The 23569-nt window shown below is 38.9% G+C and overlaps 1 protein-coding gene across 2 annotated transcripts; it reads left to right on the top strand.

Moving 5' to 3' along the window:
• Positions 1–5397: 5397 nt before the first annotated feature.
• ZNF583 (zinc finger protein 583) lies at positions 5398–20395 on the top strand. 2 transcript variants are annotated; one of them, XM_058530393.1, is made up of 6 exons: positions 5398–5469; positions 6888–7065; positions 7325–7425; positions 13228–13354; positions 13640–13738; positions 18482–20395. In XM_058530393.1, the coding sequence occupies exons 3-6, from the start codon at positions 7417–7419 to the stop codon at positions 19957–19959; spliced, it is 1713 nt and encodes a 570-aa protein (XP_058386376.1). In that variant the 5' UTR covers positions 5398–5469; positions 6888–7065; positions 7325–7416; the 3' UTR covers positions 19960–20395. The 2 variants fall into 2 exon arrangements, with proteins under 2 accessions (XP_058386376.1, XP_058386377.1); XM_058530394.1 differs by lacking the exons at positions 5398–5469; positions 6888–7065; positions 7325–7425 and having other exon boundaries at positions 13216–13354; positions 13643–13738.
• Positions 20396–23569: the final 3174 nt, after the last annotated feature.

The following is a 23569-nucleotide window of genomic DNA, read 5'->3' as shown; positions in this document are numbered from 1 at the left end:
CACCACTATCCACTCATACTAGAAACTTAGATGGTATCCTCAACTCCTCCCTCTCATTACCCTCTCCCCATTCAATCAGATGCCAAGGCCCACAGAGTCTACCTTCCAGATATAGATAGAGGTTTTTTTTTTCCTGGTGAACAGAATTTATTTGCTCAGTGCTATAGACTGAATGTGTCCCCCCAAAATTTGTATGTTAGAAGCTAATCCCCAAAGTGATGGTATTTGGAGGTGAGGCCTTTGGGAGATGATTAGGTCATGAGGGTGGAACCCTCATAAATAGGATTAGTGCCCTTATAAAAGAGTCCTTGGAGAGCTCCCTCACCCCTTCCACCATGTGAGGTTACAGGGAGAAGATGGCTGTCTATAAACCAGGAAGTGGGCCCTTTCCACATACCTTGCCCTATGCATCCCTTCCATCTGGATGTTCATCTATATCCTTTATCATATCCTTTTATAATAAACTGGTAAATAGTAAGTAAACAGTTTTCCTGAGTTCTGTGGGCCACTCTAGCAGATTAATCAAACCCAAGGGAGGGAGTCTTGGGAACCTCTGATTTATAGGCAGCCAGTCAGAAGCACAGGTGACAACCAGGACTTGTGATTGGCATCTGAAGGGGGGGCAGTCTTGTGGCACTGAACACTAAACCTGTGAGATCTGATGCTATCTCCAGGTAGATTGTGTCAGAATTGGTTAAGTTCTAGGATACTCAGCTGGTGTTGCAGAATTGCTTGGTGTGGGGAAAAAAAAACCCCTCACACATCTGGTGTCAGAAGTGTAATGAAGTATTCTGTGTGAGTAGTAAAGGAGAAACGGGGAAGAGCGTAGGTTTTCTTTACAACAACCTAACAAAATATGTAGGATGTATTTAAAGCAGTGCTAAAGGGCAATTCATAGCACTAAATGCTTACGTTAGAAATAAGGACAGGTCTCAAGTTGCTGTGTCAATATTCTAAGTTGCTGTGTCAAGAAACTAGAAGAGCAAAAATAAACCCAAACCAAGCAGAAAGAAGGAAATAAAAGCAAGATATTTTTTTTTTTTTTTTTTTTTTTTTGTGAGGAGATCAGCCCTGAGCTAACATCCGCCAATCCTCCTCTTTTTTTGCTGAGGAAGACGGCCCTGGGCTAACATCGGTGCCCATCTTCCTCCACTTTATATGGGACGCCGCCACAGCATGGCTTACCAAGCAGTACTTCGGTGCGCGCCCGGGATCCGAACCAGCGAACCCCGGGCCGCCGCAGCGGAGCGCGCGCACTTAACCGCTTGCGCCACCGGGCCGGCCCCAGCAAGATATTTTTTAGACATATATAAGCTTTTTCTAAAATTTATATGGAAAGGCACAGGCTCTAAAATAGCTAAAATAATCTTGACAAAGAATAAAGTGGGAGAAGTTACTCTACCCAATATCAATGCTTACTATGTTGCTACAGTAATTAAGACAATGTAGTATTGACAAAGGGATACACACATAGGTCAATGGAATAGAACAGAGAATCCAGAAGTAAACCCACACTAGTATGCTGAACTGATTTTAACAGTTTTATTGAGATAAAATTCACATGCCATGCAATTCACCTATTCAAAGTATACAATTCAATGGTATTTTAGTATATTCACAGGGTTGTGTAACTATCACCATATCTAAATTTAAAACATTTTCATCCCCAGAAAAAGAAATCCTGTATCCATTGGTGGTCATTCTCCATTCCCTCCCATCAGCCCAAAGCAACCACTAATCTACTTTCTGTCTGAATTTGCCTGTTCTGGATATTTCATATAAACAGACTCGTAGAATATGTGGTCTTTTGTGACTGGCTTTCACATAATCTAATGTTTTCAAGATTCATCCATGTAGCATGTGTATCGGTACTTCATTACTTTTATTACGTTTTATGGCTGAATAATATGGGCACTTGGGTTGTTTCCATCTTTCCCTATTATGAATAATGCTGCTATGAACACTTGTCTACCAGTTTTTGCATGTATACATGTTTTCATTTTTCTTAGGTATATACCTAGGACTGAAATTACTGGGTCATACTTTGAGGAACGTCTAGAATTTTTTCCATAGCAACTGCATCATTTTAAATTCCCACCAGCAATGTATGAGGGTTCAATTTCTCCACATCCTCACCAACACTTATCTGACTTTGATTCCAGCCATCTTAATGGGTGGGAATTGGTATGTAATTGTGGTTTTGATTTGCATTTCCCCAAGTACTAATGATTTTGAGCACTTTTTCATGTGCTTATGGACCATTTGGATATCTTCTTTGGAGAAATGGCTATTCATATCCTTTGGCCATTTTAAAATTGTGTTGTTTGTATTTTTATTAGTCAATTTTAAGTATTCTTTACAGATTCTAGATACAAGTACTTGTCAGATACTGATTTTTATTTATTTATTTATTTCGCTGAAGAAGATTCACCCTGAGTTAACATCTGTTGCCCATCTTCCTCTTTTCTTTTGTATGTGAACCGCTGCCACACCATGGCCATTGACAGACGAGTAGTGTAGATCTGCGCCGGGGAACCAAACGTGGGCCAACAAAGCAGAGCACACCGAACTTAACCACTATGCCACTGTGGCTGGCCTGAACTGATCTTTGATAAAGGTACAGAAGCAATTTAATGGAGGAAGAACAGCTCTTTCAACAAATGGTGCTGGAGCCATTAGACATCTGTAGCCAAAAAGAAAAGAAAAAGAGAACTTTGACCTCACACCTCTTAAAAACTTAACTCAAAATAGATTACAGACTTAAATTTGCTCCAATACTAACTCATGAAAAAATAAATATATTGCATCTTCATTGTGACCATTGAGGGCAAAATAAATGGGTCCTTCTGTCTCTGAGGAGTCCATATTTTGTCTTGATAAATAAATGAAAATCAATAAGATATATTGGAGTATATGAGGAAGCCATTTGGTTTAGAACTAATTCGGCCTGACCTTGTTTTTCCAGAAAGGCCTGACGTGGCCTGTTGAGCATGCATTGTACATCTACTTTAAACACTTACAGTGTCCCAAAGACAAGAATGATGCCCTTAAAGATAGGGATGTGGCTTCTCCCATATCAGCATTTCCTTAAGGAAAAGCATCTCTTCCTGGAAACTGATGATTAATTACTGACCTGCTGTGCTAACCTTGTGACTGACCTGCTCTGTCAGCTAAGCATCTTGTGACAGTAGTAAAAGATATTCCTCTCATATGTGACTTATGCTCTTTGTTCCAAGACAGTATATAACTGCACTGTACACTCCACTTCTAGGGTGTGCTTCCTTCCTTGGGGAAGGAAGCCCCCCAGGCTATAGTCCTCAGACCTGGCTCATAATAAACTCACCCAATTTTGATTTTTAGATTGATTATGGATTATTTGCATTGACAATCTCTAGTACTCAAGATTATGTACATAGACTATTACATTAAATTTAGATATGCCAGGGGGCCAACCCCATGGCCTAGTGGTTAACTTTGGCGTGCTCTGCTTTAGCGGCCTGAGTTCAGTTCCTGGGCATGGACCTACACCACTTTGTTGGTGGCCATGCTGTGGCAGTGACCCACATACAAAATAGAGGAAGACTGGCACAGATGTTAGCTCAGGGCGAATCGTCCTCAAGCAAAAAGAGGAAGATTGGCAACAGAGGTCAGCTCAGGGCAGATCTTCCTCAGCAAAAAAAAAAATTAGATATGCCAGGCAGACATCTGTTTGTTGATTACTGACTTGAAAATGATAAATGTGTTTTTTATGCAAATCAAAGTTAAGTTTAATTCACTTAGTGACTATATTGCCAAGCTTTGTAGAGTTTTGCCAACAGAAGCAGCGTAAGAGATAATGGTTGAAAATGAAAAGTGTTACCACCTATCTTCTTCAGGCTAAAGATGCCCAATCTCTTCATACATTTGTGAAATGTGTAAAAGGCTGCAAAAATCTGGAAGTTTACTGATCTTCTTAATTTACATAAGGTTTGTCTGTATGGTTTGAAAAAGCAAGGGGGACGACATCAATCATAATTTCAACACTCAGACACAAAACCAACCACAGTTTTTGCGGATTGTGTGTCTTTTACTTTTTACACATAGGAATAGTTTTCCATTATTGCAGTCTTAGTGCAATTGTAATAGCTCTGTTCCTCCTTAAAGAAAAACTTAACCCAAAAAGTATTCCTCATGTTGCTCCATCATCACACAATCATTTTATAAGTTATATACTTTTCAAACAGATAAAAGTACTGTTATTTATTTAATCATTCTTCTACTTGTGATCATATTGCTTACATTCAACATTTTATTACTATAAACAATGTTTCAATATCTTGGTAAATATTTGCTTTTAAGATTTTTTCAGTATATAAATTCCCCGGTCATATAATGCTTTTTGTCGTTGGTGACTTTGGTGAGACAATTTACACTGAAGCATTGGAGCCTATCACCCAATTTTGAGTTGAGTTGAGAAGGGTTGAGACATCAATTGGTGTTAAGATTAGAGGTAGGAGTTTATAAAATATTTTCAAAGACACGTTGAATAGGAACAAGAGGGTCTAACTGAAAGAATGAAGAACTGCAAGAGTGATCTTTGTACTCTGCTTTTCTTCATAACACGTAACAATCCCCAACATTTACCAGTATCCTTTTGTTTTGTATTGATTTGTATGTATTGTTATGTATTTGTTTTGTATGTATTCTCCCGCATGAGAATGTCAGCTCCACGGGTGGGGATTTTTGCGTGTTCACAGTTGCGTCCCCAGCGCCTACAACAGTGCCTGGCACATAGTAGGCGCTCAATAAATGGCAAATGAAGGCCAGGATAAGGAGGAGAAAGAAGAAACAAAAATAAAGAGAGGAAAGAAATCCCGGGCAACCTGAGCTCTTAACCACACTTACATCCTCCCCGGCCCCTCTCCAGCGCGCCGTGGTCCCCACGCCCAGCCCCGCCAGCTCCGTTTTCCCCCGGTGCCGGGTCTGGAGCCGGACCAGGGGCGCCTCCCACCCCCGTCCTCGCGCGCGGCGCGTGCACCGGCTCTGGGCGCCTTCGGGGGACCCGAACAGGCTGCGTTTGCGTAGTCCGAGTCGGCCCGCCTAGGCTTGGGCCAGAGTCGGTGGGGGGCTGTGGTCCGGCCGCCTGAGAGGGCTGAGCCGGTCCTGCTTCCCGGTCGGAGAGTCGGGGCTGAGCACCGTGGCAGAGACTACTCGAAAGGGAGGAGGAAGGAAACGCCTGCCAGCCCCAGGGCTCTCGGAGAGCAGTCCCAGCATGCTTCGCGCCGCGCCGCGCCGCGCCGCGCCCGGGCCCGGACTCCATTTCCCAGCGGCCACTGCGGCCGGCCCCGGCTGCCTGCCCGAGCGCCGCGGCCCCTTTGTGAGTCCGCCGGTTGGGCCGCGATCGAGTCCCCGCCCCGGCCCGCGGGGGCGCTCGGCTCCCGGTCTCCGCCGACCGCGCGGAGGGAGGTGCCGACCCGCAGGGAGGAGGCGGTGAGGAGTCCGGGAGCGAGCGCGCGCCTGGGGGGGCCTGCCGGGCTGGAGCGGGCTGTGAGGGGGCCTGTCACAGTGTGTGAGACCGTGTCACCGTGGGTGACAGTGTGAGACCATGTCACCCTATGCGGGACCGTGTGTGCACACAGTGTGACCGTGTGCATGGGACCCTTGTGAGACCGTGTGACCGTTTGTGAGACAGTGTGAGTGTGTGTGACTGTGTGTGAACAGTTTGCCCGTTCGTGTGGGACACGTGTGAGACTGTGTGACAGTGCTTGAGAATGTATGTGACAGTGTCAGGCCGTTACCATGTGTGACTGAGAATGTGTATGACCATATGTGACAGTGAGTGTGACTGTGTGAAACTGTGGCAGTGTGTGGTGATATGAGACTGCGTGAGATTGTGTGACCTTAGAACTATGTGTGGTGATATGAACACCGAGTGTCATCATGTCAGTGAGTGTGACAGTGTGACCAGGAGGGGCCTTGTGTGACCCATTGTGAGGGGACGATGGGCTGCAGTGTTGAGACTGTCCACAGGCTGCCAGGGGAGCTGCCAGCATGAGGGACTGTGTGGTTTGAGTGGTGGGCGGGAGGCTGTGCCCGTGCTTGGGGAGGCCAGTGTGCTCCAGGGTTTGAGAGGCTGTGTTGTGGGGTAGAGCCTGAGATGAAGGGGAAAAGATGGAGTTTAAGGAGAGAGAGACGGAGGGAGAGGAAGAGAGCCCAAGAAGAGGAGAAAGCTAGAGAGGAAGAGACAGGCTGCTGGGCCTCAGCCCTCTCTGGCACAGAAGGTCTTTCCATCCCTCTCCTAATTCCTCTCCTAGTGAGGAATTGAAGAGGAAAAAGGAAGGGGAGACCTACTGTGTGCTGTTTATGAAAATAAATGACTGAATGACTGACATTTATTGAGCACAAGGATGTCCAGGCACTGTGGTAAATGTTTTATGTGGATCATTTCATGATCCTGCCAACAATTGATAGAGAAATTCCTCACCATTTCACTGATGAGGAAACTGAGGTTTGGAGTGGTTCCTAACTCCAAGGAGGTTGCAGAGCTAGTGAGTGGTGGATTAGGTGTTTGAGTGCGGGGCTTCTGATCCCCAAACGCAGTAGTTCTTACCACTAAGTTATGCTGCTTTGGAGGTCATTGCTTTACTCGCCAAGGCAGTGAGGTTTAGTGGAAAATAACTCATGATTAAGGGGTTTTGATGACTGTTCACACTTAGTCCTCCCTCCATCTCTCTCTAAGGAAATTTCTCAGAAAAGTTAAGAGATTAGGTATAGTTTTCAGGTGCACTTTGTCATTAAGGCAGGACCAGAAGTAGGATGTCCTGACTCTTTGGTCCAGTGTCCTCTGGACCACATGACCCCTCTGATGCCTACTCCGTGTAAAGATGCTTTCTCTCTCATCTTTGTAGAAAGGGTGGGGATATTGTCCCCTTCAACATCGTCATCTGGTGGAAAGACTCAAGTCAGACCTGGATTCCATCTAGACTCAATTACTTACTACCATGAAGCCTTGAATAATTTCACTGATGAAGAGCCTTCCTGTGTGAAGAGGGAAATAATCCTTACTTGGTAGTGCCATTTGGAAGGGTAAATACTGTTATTCTTTATAATTGTAAATGAGGAGGCGACTTATGCACAGAAAGTTTATATTGCGTTCTTGAGATCTAAAGCACATGGGAAAAAGAATTGTAAATTTAGATAGGAATAACCAATTTAGTGATACCTCTAATCTACTTCTGTGGTGGGGGGGAGAAGGGCAAAGAGAAGGAAAGGAGGGTTTCTAGGCTGGTGATGCTGGCAGCTGAGGGCAGGCCTGGCATTTTATGGTTTCTTTCTCCCTCTCCAGCTCTATTTTCTCCAGACACTGCCCTTCTCCCAGAGAGGAGCCTGAAGGAGGAGGACAGAAGAGCTGTCATAAATTCTTAAATTCTTAAAGCCATGTCCAAGGTAATGAAGTCTTTCTTCTTTTTTCCCTGAAGTGCCTTGTGTTTCAGGTTTTATATGAACATTTTGCTTTTCTTCTGAAATTCCCCAGCCTAACAAAGTCCCATTCATTCAGTGACCTGGTCCTCAGGTTCTCCAGTCCAGTAAAAGGAGGTCCCCAGAAGCCCAGTGAGCTTCCTTTTTTATTTCTCAGCCAGCCTTTTCATCTTCATTCAAGAAAGAGTGTAGCACCTCCTGTGGGTTAAATGTTCTGTTAGGAGCTCTCAAGAGGCAAAAATACACTCCTTAGTAGGATATGAAAGCCTTCATTGTAGGGACTTGTTTCATTGAGGTCACGGTGTGTGCTCAGATGTGACCACTAGCTTAGAGCTTTTCCACAGACCTAGGTTTGAGAGGAAGGCAAGACGGGGGCTATTGGGTAGTCTTAGTCATAGTACATGGCAAGGTCTCTTGCTCAAGGTGATCTTGAGGAGAGGGATGTATTGGGTCTTGAGTATTAAAATGTGCGTCAGCTAGGGCAGGGATTTTTTCAGGCACTCTGGGCTTTGAAAAGTAGGATTCCATGGGAGTAATGAGGTCCTGTTTTAGGGACATTCTGAGTTAGTGGTGGGCTATGGCTAGGATATTCTAGGTCGTCCATTAAGATTAGTGGCATTAATATGGAAAAATAGCAGGAAATTTTTTGAAAAAGGAGAATAATAGGAGGGAGTACTTGAATCTACATTAAAAAATGGCTATATACATCTATAATAATGAAAACAGTAGTGTGGAATGGGAGCCAGAAGAAACAAATGAAAAGATCAGCATATAATGTCCAGAAACAAATGCAAATATAAACAAGAAGGGAAAATATTTATTCATTGACTGAACATATAGTTATAAAAGACTTACTGTACTAAGTGCTGGCAATACCATGGTAAATAAAAATACACACTGTCTTTGTCTTTCTGGCATTTAGTGTCTGCTCATTTATTTATTATATGATAATGTAATGATGTTATATTAAATCAGTGGAGAAGGGATGGATTATTCATTCAGAAAAACAATTTCTTCCTCATACTTCAAAGTTAAATACATTCTGTAGGTTAAATATAAAAAATAAAACCATACAGGGCTGGCCTAGTGGTGTAGCGGTTAAGTTTGCGCATTCCGCTTCGGCGGCCCAGGGTTTGCCGGTTCGGATCCTGGGCGTGGACCTACTCACCACTCATCAAACCATGCTGAGGCGGCATCCCACACAGAGGAACTAGAAGGACCTACAAGCAGGATTTACAACTATGTACTGGGGCTTTGGGGAGAACAAAAGAAAAAATGAGTAAGATTGGCAACAGATGTTAGCTCAGGGCCAATCTTCCTCAAAAAAAAAAAAAAGAAATACTCCTTAAAAAAAAGCTAGATGAAAATATAGAGAATGGTTGTAAAGAGGAAGATGAGCCAGAAGCAGAAATCAACTAGAGCAGCACTGCCCAGTAGAGCATCCTGTGGTGGTAGAAGTGTTCTATATCTGCACTGTCCAGTACAGTAGCACTAGCCACATGTGGCTGTGGAGCACTTGTATGTACTAGTGTGACTAAGACTGAATTTGTAATGCTAATTGATTTAAATTTAAATAGCCACATGTGGCTAGTAGCTAGTGTATTGGACACCACAGATCTAGGCTCATAAAATGAGAAAGCCAGAAAGAAAATTATGGGTGATCTTGTCCAAGTCATTCATTTTACAAATGAGGAAACAGAGGCCAAGGCCAAGGGAGGAAAGTGACATATCCACATCACTAGTGGCTGTGTCAGATGTGTGAAGTGGTCATATATGTTGAGGGTCAGTAACATAGGTGACAGTGAGTGATGGTTTGAAGAAGGTGGTAGAAAATAATGAAGGACTCTGTGGAGCAGCGTGTCCAGTGTGATGGAGCACATCATTTCATTCCTTTGCCAAGAACCTTCATGGGCTGCCCATTTTACTTGGAATGAAATCCAGTGTCTTTACCATGGCATATAAGGCCATAGGTGATCCAGCTTCTGGCTACGCCAGACCTTATTCTCCACAAGTTTTTACCTCTCTCTTCTCCACTCACACAGGTCAGCTTGCTGTTCGTTAAACTTTGCAAGCCCTTTCCTGTCTCTGAACCTTTGCATTTGCTCCTCCTCTTCTGTAATTCTGTGAATGAGACCAGAGTGGCAGCTACCTCTTATTTCCTACCACTGAATTGGTAATGGAAGGAGAAAGCAGAGGGTATGATGTAGAATAGACAGAGCCCATCAGTCCAACTGCTGTTTCCAGGACCCACCCCAGACCTCCTGAATCATAGTCTTTGGTGGTGGGGCCCAGGAAACCACAATTTTATTGAGTCCCAGGATGATTTTAATGCACGCTTTTTGAGAACCTCTCTCTGTAAAGATTATATTTAAAGTATGCCTCTTGTAAACAGCATATAGTTGGTTGGTTATTTTCCCCCTGTGCTCATAGCTGGGCACTTGGCCCTCTGTGCCTCCCACGATCCTCTATGCCTTCCCACGATTCACTATGCTCACAGCAGGGCACTCCTGTGGCCCTGTGTACCTTCCACAGTTCCCTGTGTCTCCTTGCGAAATGTTGGTTTTTAAAAATCCAGTCTGATAATCTTGGTCTTTTAAATTAATATTTAGTACACTTTCATTTAATTACTGATTTATTTGTGTTTGTCTACCATATTGCAATTCATTTTCTACTTATCTCATTTGTTCTTTGTTCCTTTATTTCTCCTTTTTTGCCTTCTTTTGGATAAATTAGGTATTTTTTTCCTTATTATCTAGTTAATTATACATTATTTTTATTATTCTTTTAGTGGCCACTCTAGGATAATATGTATCCATTACTCATTATGTAGTAATCTTCTTTCTTCCTTCTGTAATCTTCCTTCTATAATTAGTACTCTTACCACTTCCTGAACAAGATAAGACCCCTATAGTGGTTTAACTCCAAGATATTATTAGTAGATATTTAGTTTATAGTTACTGTTTTGGGGCACTTAATTTCTTCCTGTGTTTCTATGCTTCCATTTTCCTTTTCCTTCCATTTTCCTTCTACCTGAAAAACCCCTATCAGTATTTCTTTGAGTGCAGGTCAACACTTTACTCCTAGCCTGAATTATTTTTTCATTAGCTCCTATTCTTGCTTGGTCAAAATAGTGTAATTTAAAATTTTTTCTAAAGTTAAGTAAGTTTGAGAAATCCTAGTCTCAATGGAGAGAAAAAATTCTAGGAATATAAGAAAATAATTAGAGACTTTTGCAGCATCATAGTGAAAAATTAAGATTCATATAACTGAAAATAAGCAGAGGGTTAGTAAATAAGCTATGGCATATTTACACCAGGTAATATTATCCATCCAACAAAAGTGATGTTAAATAAATGAATATGTATGGATAATCATAGACATGTCTGTATAAGGAAACATCTGAACAAATATACACTAACTGTAAATTTTGATTGCTTCTAGGAGGTAGGTGGACATGGTGAGTTGGTGTGGGACATGGAGGACTTCCAGTTCTTTAACTTAAAAAGGGAAAAAATTGACTGAGGATAGAAATACTGGACATTATTTTCTAAGTTTCTTTAATGATGACAAAATTAGATTAAATTCCTGTTTTATCAAATCAAAATGAATGTGAAAATATCTGAAGGTATTCAAGTCTCATTGGCTGAGAGGAAAATGTCAATCAGACAATAGAAACCTGGAATCCATTAGTTTGTGTGTGCAGCTAAAAAATGTCTTTTGAGAACTTTACCTGGCAAAAGCTACCTCACCTGTCTATAGAAGAAATGATGTGTGTGGAACACTTTTTTTGCACAAAATTTTAAAGTTTGTATTGAAGTGTTTGAGTTTAAATAGAATTGACGATTGACAGTGCCCAGCCTTGTCTAGCACAAGTTTCATCTTTTAAGATCCAACTCATGTTCCCTTCCTTTCTTGAATCCTTTCCTCACTTCCCAGATTTCCCTGTATTAAGAAGTATTTTAGAGATGGAAGCATGTAAGATGGAAGCTGATGCATGTAACTGATGTTCCTTAGACTCATACTTTTGCTTCCCTTATAGCCTCCTTAACATTTTTGTCCATTACTCAGGCACTAGCAATTCACATATTGATTCATTTTTTCCATTAAAAATGTTTCTGTGTAAAATCATTGATCTGCTTAAATCCATCTTCAGTAGGAGCATTACTCTGCAGAGTCACATTAAGAATAGGAGTGACAGGGCTGGCCGGGTTGCATAGCAGTTAAGTTCACACGTTCCGCTTCGGCAGCCCAGGGTTTGCAGGTTCGGATCCCAGGCGTGGACCTACGCACTGCTTGGCAAGCCATGCTGTGGCAGTGCCCCATATAAAGTAGAGGAAGAGGGGCATGGATATTAGCCCAGGGCCAATCTTCCTCACCAAAAAGAGGAGGATTGGCAACGGATGTTAGCTCAGGGCTAATCTTCCTCAAAAAAAAAAGAATAGGAGTGACATTCATATTTGACAAGCACGAAGGGGAGGGCACACAACAGAACTTACCCCAGCTGGTATCGTGGAGGCTACTGGCAGGCTAGGCATTCCCCTTCAGTTACTGAATTTGGGGGAGACCTGGGAAGGTCACTAGCAGGGCTCAGTGCAGTAGCTGCTTACCAAACAGTGTGGCGGTATTTCAGTATTTAACAAGTGGGTTCAGCTGTTCAGGTGTGTATCATTGAGTGCATCTGTATATCAGCCAGCCCAAGCATAGGCTTTGCCTGGTGACATGCCAAACCTAAGAAGCATATACCAGCCATACAGCAAGCCCTGATAAGTCTGGAGCAGATTTACCTCATTAGTAAGAATACCTGTTTTGAATTTTTAGGGAGCAGACTAGGTCTTATTCCATGTTATAATGATGTTTAATTGAAGCTACAGTCGTATTATTCGAGAGCAGTAGTGTAACATTAAAAAAACTCTCTTGCTCATTAGACATGCACAGTTGGGTATGTTCCTCTAATAAGACCTGTGGTATTTTTTGATGCACTTCATTATCACATTTGGAATGTTTACTATTTAAGTTAATTTATAGTGCTTAAATTACTATTGTTTTGTCTCTTAGGTAGCATGATAAGTTACCAACTGTCTTTGAAACTTAGTGGGGTAATCGAGAGCTGTTAGATAATCTTTTGTTGCCCCTGATTGTTCTGTTATGGTATACAGTTGTTTAATTTATATTTTTGCAAAATCACTATAAAAATTGTTTACTATTTTTATTACATATGTAGTTAATTTTAGAAAATCAATATTATAAGCATCAAATATATTTTCCTATATATATATGCTATTGATATAGCTGGAACATTGACCATTCCATTGTAGAGTTTGGAAAAATGCTATTTTAGACCACATATGTCTTGTAAGGCTTAACTTATGTTCCTGCCTCCTCCTTGAAGCCTTTCTTCACTGCCCCAGTCTATTCTGATTTTCCATGTTGAGAAATGCTCTAGCAAGTAGTATGAATAATGTGAATATTTTACATTTGACTGTTTACAATGTTCTTTTATTGCCCATTTTTGTGTGTTATAAATCTTTTCTTCATCAGTAGAGACTATTTCTGAAATTGCACACTTTCCATGACAGAATATCAAAACTAAGCACAGTGAAGTCATGTAGCAATTACTTGACATGTGTTGCTCAGAACCTAAGATACTCCCAGAAAATTTCACTATATGAAATATTTCTGTCTAAAAGTATAGACAATTTAACTCTTCAAGCTATGCCCATATCAGGGTAAGAACACTAGTTGAGCAAGGATATGTTTATGTCATTTCAGGATTTGGTGACATTTGGGGATGTGGCTGTAGATTTCTCTCAAGAGGAGTGGGAATGGCTGAACCCTGCTCAGAGGAATTTGTACAGGAGGGTGATGTTGGAGAACTACAGGAGCCTGGTATCACTGGGTAAGGAGGTCTCCCTATAATGCAGAATCGGCATATAGGGCTACTTTCCAATGTAGTGTTTGGGAAGCCTCTGATGTACTTCACTAAATTTCTCTTTCTTATGCTCCCCAAAATAGGTTGAGAATTGGCAGCCTCATTAGACTATTCCTGCAACTTCATGTTCCCCATTCTTAGAATACTTCCTCTCTTCCTCAGCTCCCTTCTATAATGCCCCCGCCTTCCTGATGACCAAGGGACTTGATCTGATTTATGGGCTTGGCTAATTCCCCTTTTATTTCTTGTAAGCAGGAGTTTCCGTTTCTAAGCCAGATGTGATCTCATTACTGGAGCAAGGAAAAGAGCCCTGGATGGTGAAGAAGGAGGGGACAAGAGGCACATGCCCTGGTGAGTGAGAGAGAACTAGGGAGGTAGAGGCCATTGCAAGCAAAAGCTTAGCTATTCTGAAAGGTTCCAGCTCATAACTGATGTTTCCTGGGTAGCTTTTCTTAAAGGCTCAAGGCCTGGGAAGAGACATTGAGGCATCTTTAGCATGAGCTCCCCAGCCTATTCTCCTTGTATATATTCTCTCACACGTTACTGTCTTCTCTGATAACCTTTTCCTATTCTCTGGGTCCAAACGTCACAGCATCTCCTTGTCCTTGCTTTTTAGTTTTGCACAAGTTGCTCCATCACATTTTTAAAAATCCAGACATACCAATGCCTTTTTTTTTTTCCTTTTCACTCATTCCTTTTAGATTGAAGGATTGATTCATTTATTCTTCACTTATTCTTTTACCAAGATTCAGAGTTTCTACATTGAGAAAATCATTGTTAAATTCTTGTGATTATTCAGGGGTTTCAAAACCATCAAAGAAAAAAAGAAAGCATTTCCAGTTGTATTTTCAAGTCTGGATAACTGGAAACAACATTTAATAGAAACAAGTCAGAAGAAAGAATAGGTTGGTAGGGGAAAAGATGATGAATTTGGCTTGGGACATAAGAAACTTATTTTTATGAGATGGGGAAATTTCCAAGTGAAGAAATATAACATGCCATTGGAGGGAGACAGGTTCAGAACAAAAAGTCTGATTTAGAGATGTTAGTGTGAAAGGATGAGAATCCCTAGTCTTAGAGTTTGAGATATAAACCCTGTACTGGGTGGGGCCTTTGTGGGGAAGTGTATCTTAGACAACTTTCTCAGTGTCCTGTCTGGTAAATGGCCTCTCTACAGTTTCTGTCTTGGGTTAAATTTTATAAATTTTTATTTTTCTAGATAATTATCCTTTTCATTTAGGTTATCATTTATTTCCACGAATCTAAGAAAAATAATCTTATATTTTTATTTCTTTTATAGCTATAGTAGTTTTCAATTTTAATTTATTTTGTATAGCTGTTCTTGTTTTAAAAAAATTATTAGGTTGCTACTCAATTTTATTTTTATTTATTTTTAAAATCCAGCTTATGGATTTATCTCTTAGTGTTACCATTCTTCTTTTTTCAATTCTCTATTTTCTGCTTTTCTCTTTACTAATTCTTTCCTTATTTTCTTAGGTTTATTTTGTTCTCCATTTTGCTGAAATGCAAGCTTAATCTATTCATTTCATTCTCTCTTATTCACTAATGAAATTATTAAGGGCTATGAATTTTCCTCTCAATATAGCTTCAGCTGTCTTCCAAAGATTCTTATATTTAGTGTTTTTGTTACTGCTATCTGCTAGGTAACCTACTTTTTAAAAATTTCCCTTTCACACAAGAGTTGTTTAAAAGAAAGTTTTCTGGTTTTATTGTATTTTGATCAAATTGTTTTATGATATTTGCTCATACAGTAATTAGTACTAATTCTTCTTTCTACCAATTTGAAGATTTTGTGTAGCCTGATATATAGTTAGTTTTGTAAATGTTCCATAGGTTCCAAGGTGTAGTCTCTATTTTCAGTGTAAAGAGCTTGTTATATATACTGAATTTTACTTTTTTATGTTATCAAAGTCTGTCTTTACTTACCTTTGTTTCCATCTATTTTTTTCGTAATAACTTTATTAAGGAATTATTTACATACAGTACATTGCATCCATATAAATTATGCAATATGATGAGTTCTGACAGTTGTATACACCCGTGAAACCGTCACCATAGTCAAGACACATTGATGATACAGCATTTCCATCACCCCAAAAGATTGCTTGTGCCTTTTTGCAGTCCATCCTTCTCCACTCCCGGCTCCAAACACTTAATCATATCTTTATCATTTTAGATTAGTTTGCATCTAAACGAAATGGAATCATATAGTATATATTCTGTTATGTCTGGCTTATTTCACTCACCATAATGATTTTGAAAATCATCCATATTGTTGCCCAAGTATGAACAGTTTATCCCTTTTATTACTGAGTAGTGTATTGTGTAGATATTCCACATTTTGTTTTTCCATTCACCTGTTAATGGACATTTGGGTTGTTTCCAGTTTTTTGGCTATTATAAAGCCCCTATGAAGCTGTCATGCACAGGACTTTGTGTAGACATATGTTTTCATTTCACTTGGGCATATATCTAAAAGTGGAAAAACTTAAGTCATATGATAGGAATATGTTTAACTTCTTAAGAAACTGCCAAATAGTTTTCCAAAATGATTGTACCATTTTCATTACCACCAGCAATATATGAGAGTTCTAGTGGCTCCACATCCTCATCATATCTTGGTATTGTTGGTATTTTTAATTTTATTCATTCTGATTATTGTGTTGTGGTATCTCATTGTGGTTTTAATATGCATTTCTCTGATGACTAATAATTATGTTGAGCATCTTTTCATGTGCTTATTGGCCATTCATATATCTTTTGTTAAGTGTTTGTTCAAATCTTTTGCCCATGTTTTATTGGGTTGTTTCTCATTTAATTGTAAGAGTTCTTTATATAGTCTTAATACAAGTCCTTTGTCATTTATATGTATTGGGATATATGTATGCGAATTGTGGCGCGCGCGCGCGTGTGTGTGTGTGTGTGTTTTGTCCTACTGCTGTCTTTTGAACATCCAAAGTTTTCAGTTTTTGTAAAGTTCGTATTAATTTGTCTTGTTTGGAGCTTTTTGTGTCATATCTAAGAAATTCTTGCTACCTCCAGGTCACAAAGATTTTCTTCTAGGTTTTCTCCTATGATTTGTGAAGTTTTAGCTTTTACATTTTGGTATATGATCCATTGAGCTAATTTTTCTGTCTTGTGTGCAGCAGAGGTTGAGGTTCATTTTTTTTCCCCATTTGGATATACAGTTGCTCCAGTGCCCTTTGTTGAAAAAACCTTCCCTTCCCTGTTATATTGCCTTGTTGGTACCTTTGTTGAAAATCAGTTGACCATATATGCATGAGTCTAGTTCTGAACTCTATTCTGTTCTCTTGATCTGTATGTCTATGCTTTCACCAATACCATACTTTCTTGATTACTGTAGCTTTATAGTAAATTTTGATATCAGATATTTCAATTTGTAAAATCACTTTGACTATTTTAGATCATTTATATTTCCATATAAATTTTAGAATGAAGTTGGGAGTTTCTACCCAAAACACCTGCTGAGATTTTGATTGGGATTACATTGAATCTATACATCAGTGTGGAGAGAATTGACATCCTAACATCATTCAATTTTCCAGTTAATGAATATGGTTTATTTAGCCATTTATTACAGTCTTCTTTCTCTTAGTAATGTTCTGTAGTATCATGTAGTGGTCTTATATATCTAAAAAAATTTTTTCCCTGTGTCTTTTATGGGGGTTTTTTGGTGCTATTATAAATAGAATTCTTAAAAATTCCATTTTCCAATTGTATGCTGCTAGTATGCAGAAATGTATATTGATTTTTATATTAACTTCATATTTTATGACCTTGCTAGATTTATTTAGTAGTTGTTTTGTAGGTTCCTTAGGACTTTTTGCATAGACAATCATGTTATCTGCAAATATAGTTTTATTTCTTCCTTTTTGATCCTTATGCCTTCTTTTTCTTGACTTATTGCAATAGCTAGGATCTCATGTACAATGTTGAATAGAATTGGTAAGAGCAGATATACTTGCATTTTTCTCAATCTTAAGTGAAAATGTATTCAGTCCTTCACCATTAAGTTGATGTTAGTTATAGGTTTTTCTTAGATGCCCTTTATCAGTTTGAGGAAGTTCTTTCTATTCCTGGTTTGCTGAGAAGTTTTATAATAAATAGGTGTTGAATTTAGTCAAATACTCTTTCTACATCTATTGAAATGATCATTGATTTTCCATCTTTAATTTGTTAATGTGGTGAATTACAATGATTGATTTTCACATATTAAACCAACCTTGCATTCCTGGGATAAATTCTACTTGGTCATGATTATGCTTTCATGTTTTCCTGGATTTGATTTGCTATAATTTTATTAAAGGTTTTACATTTATGTTCATCTGCTACATTGGTTTTATAAACCATAATAGGAATTTTGGTTTTATTATAAATGTGGTGAGAAACCATTGGAAAGTCTTGAGCAGAAGAAGTGATTTGATTTGGGAATGGAAAGGGGAAGGCAAATTAAGGCTGGTGGTAGGTTAATAAAATCAAGCAATTTGATTCAAAATTACTTCTATATGAAGGCACCTTAGCTTCAGGATCAATTGAAAATTTACATTTGGTTGGAATGTATCACATAGAAAATTATATTCAGGATGACCTTTTTCAGGCTGCAGAAGTTTAACCATAGAGTTTCATGTACAACCTAAGGCAACTAATACCTGGTGTGTCTTTGGGTCTGAAGATCTTATGGAGGTTTTTTAGCCACATTGACATGACATTAGTTTTTTAAAGATAATGAACTTAGCTTGAATACAGGATAACCTGAGGCAAGAGAGGAAGGGTGTTTGGGTGTTATATTATTATAGATATAAAATGATGATTGTGATTTTAGATGACTTTTTTAATTTTTCTGATAGTTACCTTACTGTTTATGTATGATTAATTTATTTCCTTAATTTTATTAAGCTCTCATTCTTTATAATCTCTTACATTTTAGACTGCATTTAACAGCTGTTAATTCCTCAAACTGCTTATGTATTTTATTCACGAATTTTTGTTTTAGAAGTACTTCTCTTCTAATGCATAAATACAGAAGACATTTGTGTTCTTGATGTCTTTTAGATTGGGAGTATGCATTTAAAAACAATGAATTTTCATCAAAGCAAGTTATTTATGAAGAATCATCCAAAGTAGCGACAATGGGAAGAAGCCATCTTAGTTATAGCCTTGACTGCACCAGTTTGAGAGAAGACTGTAAAAGTGAGGACTGGTTTAAGAACCAGTTGGGAAGTCAGCAAGTACATTCTAGTCAATTGATCATCACTCATAAAGAAATCCGCACTGAAGATCAAAGTAATGAATATACTAAATCTTGGCAAACTTTCCATCAGGATGCAATATTTGCTATAAAACAGAGTTTTCCCACCAAAGGAAGAGTACATAAGCATGAGCCACAAAAGAGAAGTTACCAAAAAAAATCTGTTCAAATGAAACATAAGAAAGTCTATGTAGAAAAGAAACTTTTGAAATGTAGTGAATGTGAGAAAGTTTTCAACCAGAGCTCATCTCTTACTCTTCATCAGAGAATTCATACTGGAGAGAAACCCTATGCATGTGTCGAATGTGGGAAAACCTTCAGCCAGAGTGCGAACCTAGCTCAACATAAGAGAATACATACTGGAGAGAAACCTTATGAATGTAAAGAATGTAGGAAAGCTTTCAGCCAGAATGCACACCTTGCTCAACATCAGAGAGTTCATACTGGAGAAAAACCTTATCAGTGTAAAGAATGTAAAAAAGCCTTCAGCCAGATTGCACATCTGACTCAACATCAGAGAGTTCATACTGGAGAGAGACCTTTCGAATGTATTGAATGTGGAAAGGCCTTTAGTAATGGTTCATTTCTTGCTCAACATCAGAGAATTCATACAGGAGAGAAACCTTATGTATGTAATGTGTGTGCAAAAGCCTTTAGCCATCGTGGATACCTAATTGTACATCAGAGAATTCATACCGGAGAGAGACCCTATGAATGTAAGGAATGCAGGAAAGCCTTCAGCCAGTATGCACACCTTGCTCAACATCAGAGAGTTCATACTGGAGAAAAACCTTATGAATGTAAAGTATGTAGGAAAGCCTTCAGCCAGATTGCATACCTTGATCAACATCAGAGGGTTCATACTGGAGAGAAACCCTATGAATGTATTGAATGTGGGAAGGCCTTCAGCAATAGTTCATCACTTGCACAACATCAGAGAAGTCATACTGGAGAAAAACCTTATATGTGTAAGGAATGTAGGAAAACATTTAGCCAGAATGCAGGCCTTGCTCAACATCAGCGAATTCATACTGGAGAGAAACCTTATGAATGTAATGTTTGTGGGAAAGCCTTTAGCTATAGTGGATCTCTTACTCTACATCAAAGAATTCATACTGGAGAGAGACCCTATGAATGTAAGGATTGCAGGAAATCTTTCAGGCAGCGTGCACACCTTGCTCATCATGAGAGAATTCATACTATGGAGTCATTCTTGACTTTTTCTTCTCCCTCACCCTCCATGTCCAGTCAGCTGCCAAGACCTGTAGGTTTTATCTCCTGAATATGCCCTGAATCTGACTCCTTTAATCCATTTCCATTCCATCATCTTTTTCCAATACACAGTAATCTATTTGACATGGACTATGGAAATAGCTTTCTAATTGGTCTCCCTGTACTTACCATTTCCTTTGCCAGTTGTCCACATTGCAGCCAAACTTGTAGTTAAAAACAGTTTGATAATATCATTTCTCCCTCATTAAAACCCCTCATTGGCATCCCATAGTTCTTAGGTTAAAGCACACATTCCTCAGAATAGCCTAGAAGATCACCCCTCCCAATACCTTGTTCCAGTCTTCCTTCCAAAGCCCTATCTCATGTCAGTATCTATCTCGTTCTTTAGATACTTATCCAGAATTAAGAAATCATATTCCAGCATCAAATAGGTCTGAGTTCCAATCCTTGCTCTTCCATTTTCTAGCCCTCTGGTTTTGGAGAAACATTTGCTTCTCCGTTTGTTCAAAAACCTTTGTTTTTGCCTTTGTAAGCTTTAGTCGTCTTATTTATATTATGGAAATAATAATGGTACTACCTCAAAAGTTAATGGGAGAATTAAATGAGATAATGCACGTAAATTGCTCAGCAGAGTGCCTAGCATAAAGTAATCACTCAATAAGTATTAATGTAAGATAAAAAGATACTGTGGTATACAAAGAAGATCTGATCATCTCAGCAATGATCAGCTGAGAAATAAGCAGTAGCAGCTCAAAACTCAAGAGATTGTAAAGATTTTTGATTAAGAACAGTAGTCATAGTTCTAAAGATGGGTGACAAGGGTGTCTAATACAGTAGGATTGATGTTCGAGTCTGTGATGATATAGAGTAAGATGGTAGCTTCTATTTCAGCATGAATATATAGAGAGATGACTTTGTTGGTAAGAAAAAACTAACTGCGTTAGATATTCAACAGTTCTAAGAAGCCAGATTTAAAAAAATCACTTGTAATAAGATAAGTAGAATTTACTGAGACGTATTCATCATTTACATTTAAACAAAGGCAAAATAGATATTAAAAAAAGAAAACTTAAAATGATCAATAACCAAAGAAGAATAGAAAATAAAGTGTAAGTTTGAACTCTCCTAATTCCAGGTGGATGAATTGTATTAAACCTATGTCTATTTAAAATATTTATAGAATAACCATATTCTATTTAAAATAGAAAAAGTTGTTAAGCTTCTAAGCTGTAATTCCAAAACTAGAGAGGAAAAGAAACCAAAATTACAGGTCAGTACTCACAAACTGGCTGCCCACAAACATGTTTGGTTTGGTATGCATCAAGTTTAAAATGAATATGAATCCCTTTAGGTGAGCATCTGTTTTCCAGTTCTCCACAGTTCAAACCACTCCCTGTTCCCTTACATCTGACTTGTTTTATACTTTATATTGCTTCCTGCCTCCTGAAGGCTTTGAGTAGGGAATCAATGCAATAACCAATTCACATATGAATACAGGTACAAACAAAATGATGAAAGTTTAATGCAGGATAAAAAGGAAGACTTGAATAGACATTTTATCCTTCTGTAGTGGAAGACTCAGTATTATACAGATGTTAGCAGGCTCCAAATTAATCTACAGAAACTTTGTACCTAACAAAATCCTAAGAAGAATTTTATAAGGTTCCAAACACTGGGTGCATGTGACCATACACACATATACATTCATACAGATATACACACAAAGAAAATATATAATAAAGGTGGTATTTCATGTCAGTGGCCTAATAGTATTGGTAAAATTGATTCTGCTCTGTACAGAAACAATCCTCTCATTCTTTTATCTAAATGTGAAACAGAGTTATTAGAGAACACTAACACACTTTATAATCACAGAGTGAGAACAATCTTCCTAAACATGACATGAGATCCAGCAGACACACACTCACAAAGATTCTAGGTTTGACTGTGTAAGACCTCTATTAAGCTTTTACATAGTCAACAATAGTATAAACAAAAGGTTTTAATTTTTATCTTTTTATTTTTATTATTTTTGTGTGTGTGTGTGAGGAAGATCAGCCCTAAGCTAACATCCACGCCAATCCTCCTCTTTTTGCTGAGGAAGACTGGCCCTGGGCTAACATCTGTGCCCATCTTCCTCCACTTTATATGGGATACCGCCACAGCATGGTCTGACAAGCAGTGCATTGCTGCACGCCCAGGATCTGAACTTGGGCCGACAGCAGCAGAGCACATGCGCTTAACCGCTACGCCATGGGGCCGGACCCCTATCTTTTTATTTTTATTTATTTATTTTTTTTGGTGAGGAAGACTAGCCCTGAGCTAACATCCGATGCCAATCCTCCTCTTTTTACTGAGGAAGATTGGCCCTGGTCTAACATCCATGCCCATCTTCCTCTACTTGATATGGGATACCGCCATGGCGTGGCTTGACAAGCGGTGCATCAGTGAGCACCTGGGATCCGAACCTGTGAACCCCGGGCCGCTGAAGTGGAGTACACGCCCTTAACCACTGTGTCACCAGGCCGGCCCCCAAAAGGTTTTTAGACATAAAAATGGAGAAAATTATTACAACATATATAACTTATGAAATCCATATCCTTAACATAAAAGTGCTCCTACAAATCACTTAGAAAATGATACTTCTCCTCCCCTCAGGGGTAAAGGGTATAAAGAGGCAACAAATGACTGAAGAACATGTGGTAAGTACTGAATCTCACTAGGATCAGAAGAAATACAAGCTAAACCAATGAACTATCCATTTTTCAATATTACATTGATAACAAAAATGTGCACTGCAAAAGCATAGGAAAGGAGATCGTTCTATGCACTGAAGTGAGGGAGTATGAATTTGTAAAACCTTTCTGAAAGGCAACTTGTCAATATCAGAATCTTCATTGGGAAAGATTTTTCTTTTGCAGTTAACAAACAGCACACATTTATATTCCCCCTATTAAACAGATAAAACAATGTAAAACGTGGCAAACAAAAAAAGCACAAAAGAAAGGGCCATCAGTGGATGAAAGTTAAAAGACAAAAGGGAGAAGAGTACTCATTCATGAAATGTAGCAGGAGAAGCTCTACCTGAAATGTTTGAATGTTAGGGATTTCAGTAATGGGAGCCAATCTGCCCAAACAATCGCTAGAGAAATTCAGGCTTCGAATTGGCTTGTGTAGAGCTGTGGGCAATGAGGAGACATGATGACAAGACTGTTAAATGCTTTTCTAGGTGAAAGTTATGTTAGTACCCCCTGCTAACAGCTTCCCCATTCCACTCTCTCTTCTGTAAGTAAATTTAATGCAATCCTTACTTCACCCCGTTCACAAAAATGAGTTCCAGTTTAATAAAACCCTAAATGTAAAAGTAAATAAGTAAAATCATTAGAAGAAAACACGGTAGGATATGTTTATGACTTTGGTGTTGGACATATCTTTCTAAAATAGACAAAAATGAAAGCCATAAAGGAAAAGATTAATGAAGTTGATTATATTAAAAGCATGCTTTTAAACAAAGTTAAAAAGCAACAGAAAGGAAAATATTGGTAATATAATACAAACAAAGATGTAAGAATACCTATAAATAAGTACAGAACAACTAAGGAAGAATGAAAATGGACAAAGGATAGGAAAGGGCGATTAATAGAATACAGATGGCCAAT

This window comes from Diceros bicornis, chromosome 34 (genome assembly GCF_020826845.1).
Source record: "Diceros bicornis minor isolate mBicDic1 chromosome 34, mDicBic1.mat.cur, whole genome shotgun sequence".
Taxonomy (NCBI): Eukaryota; Metazoa; Chordata; class Mammalia; order Perissodactyla; family Rhinocerotidae; genus Diceros; species Diceros bicornis.
Note: the sequence above shows the minus strand (reverse complement) of the source record. Positions and strands in the feature narration are given on the sequence as shown.

Bases quoted from the DNA above. Each gene is read 5' to 3' on its own strand.
- ZNF583 (XM_058530393.1), top strand. The intron at 13,355-13,639 runs GTAAGGAGGTCT...ATTTCTTGTAAG, and splicing joins CAGGAGCCTGGTATCACTGG to CAGGAGTTTCCGTTTCTAAG. The intron at 13,739-18,481 runs GTGAGTGAGAGA...GATGTCTTTTAG, and splicing joins GACAAGAGGCACATGCCCTG to ATTGGGAGTATGCATTTAAA.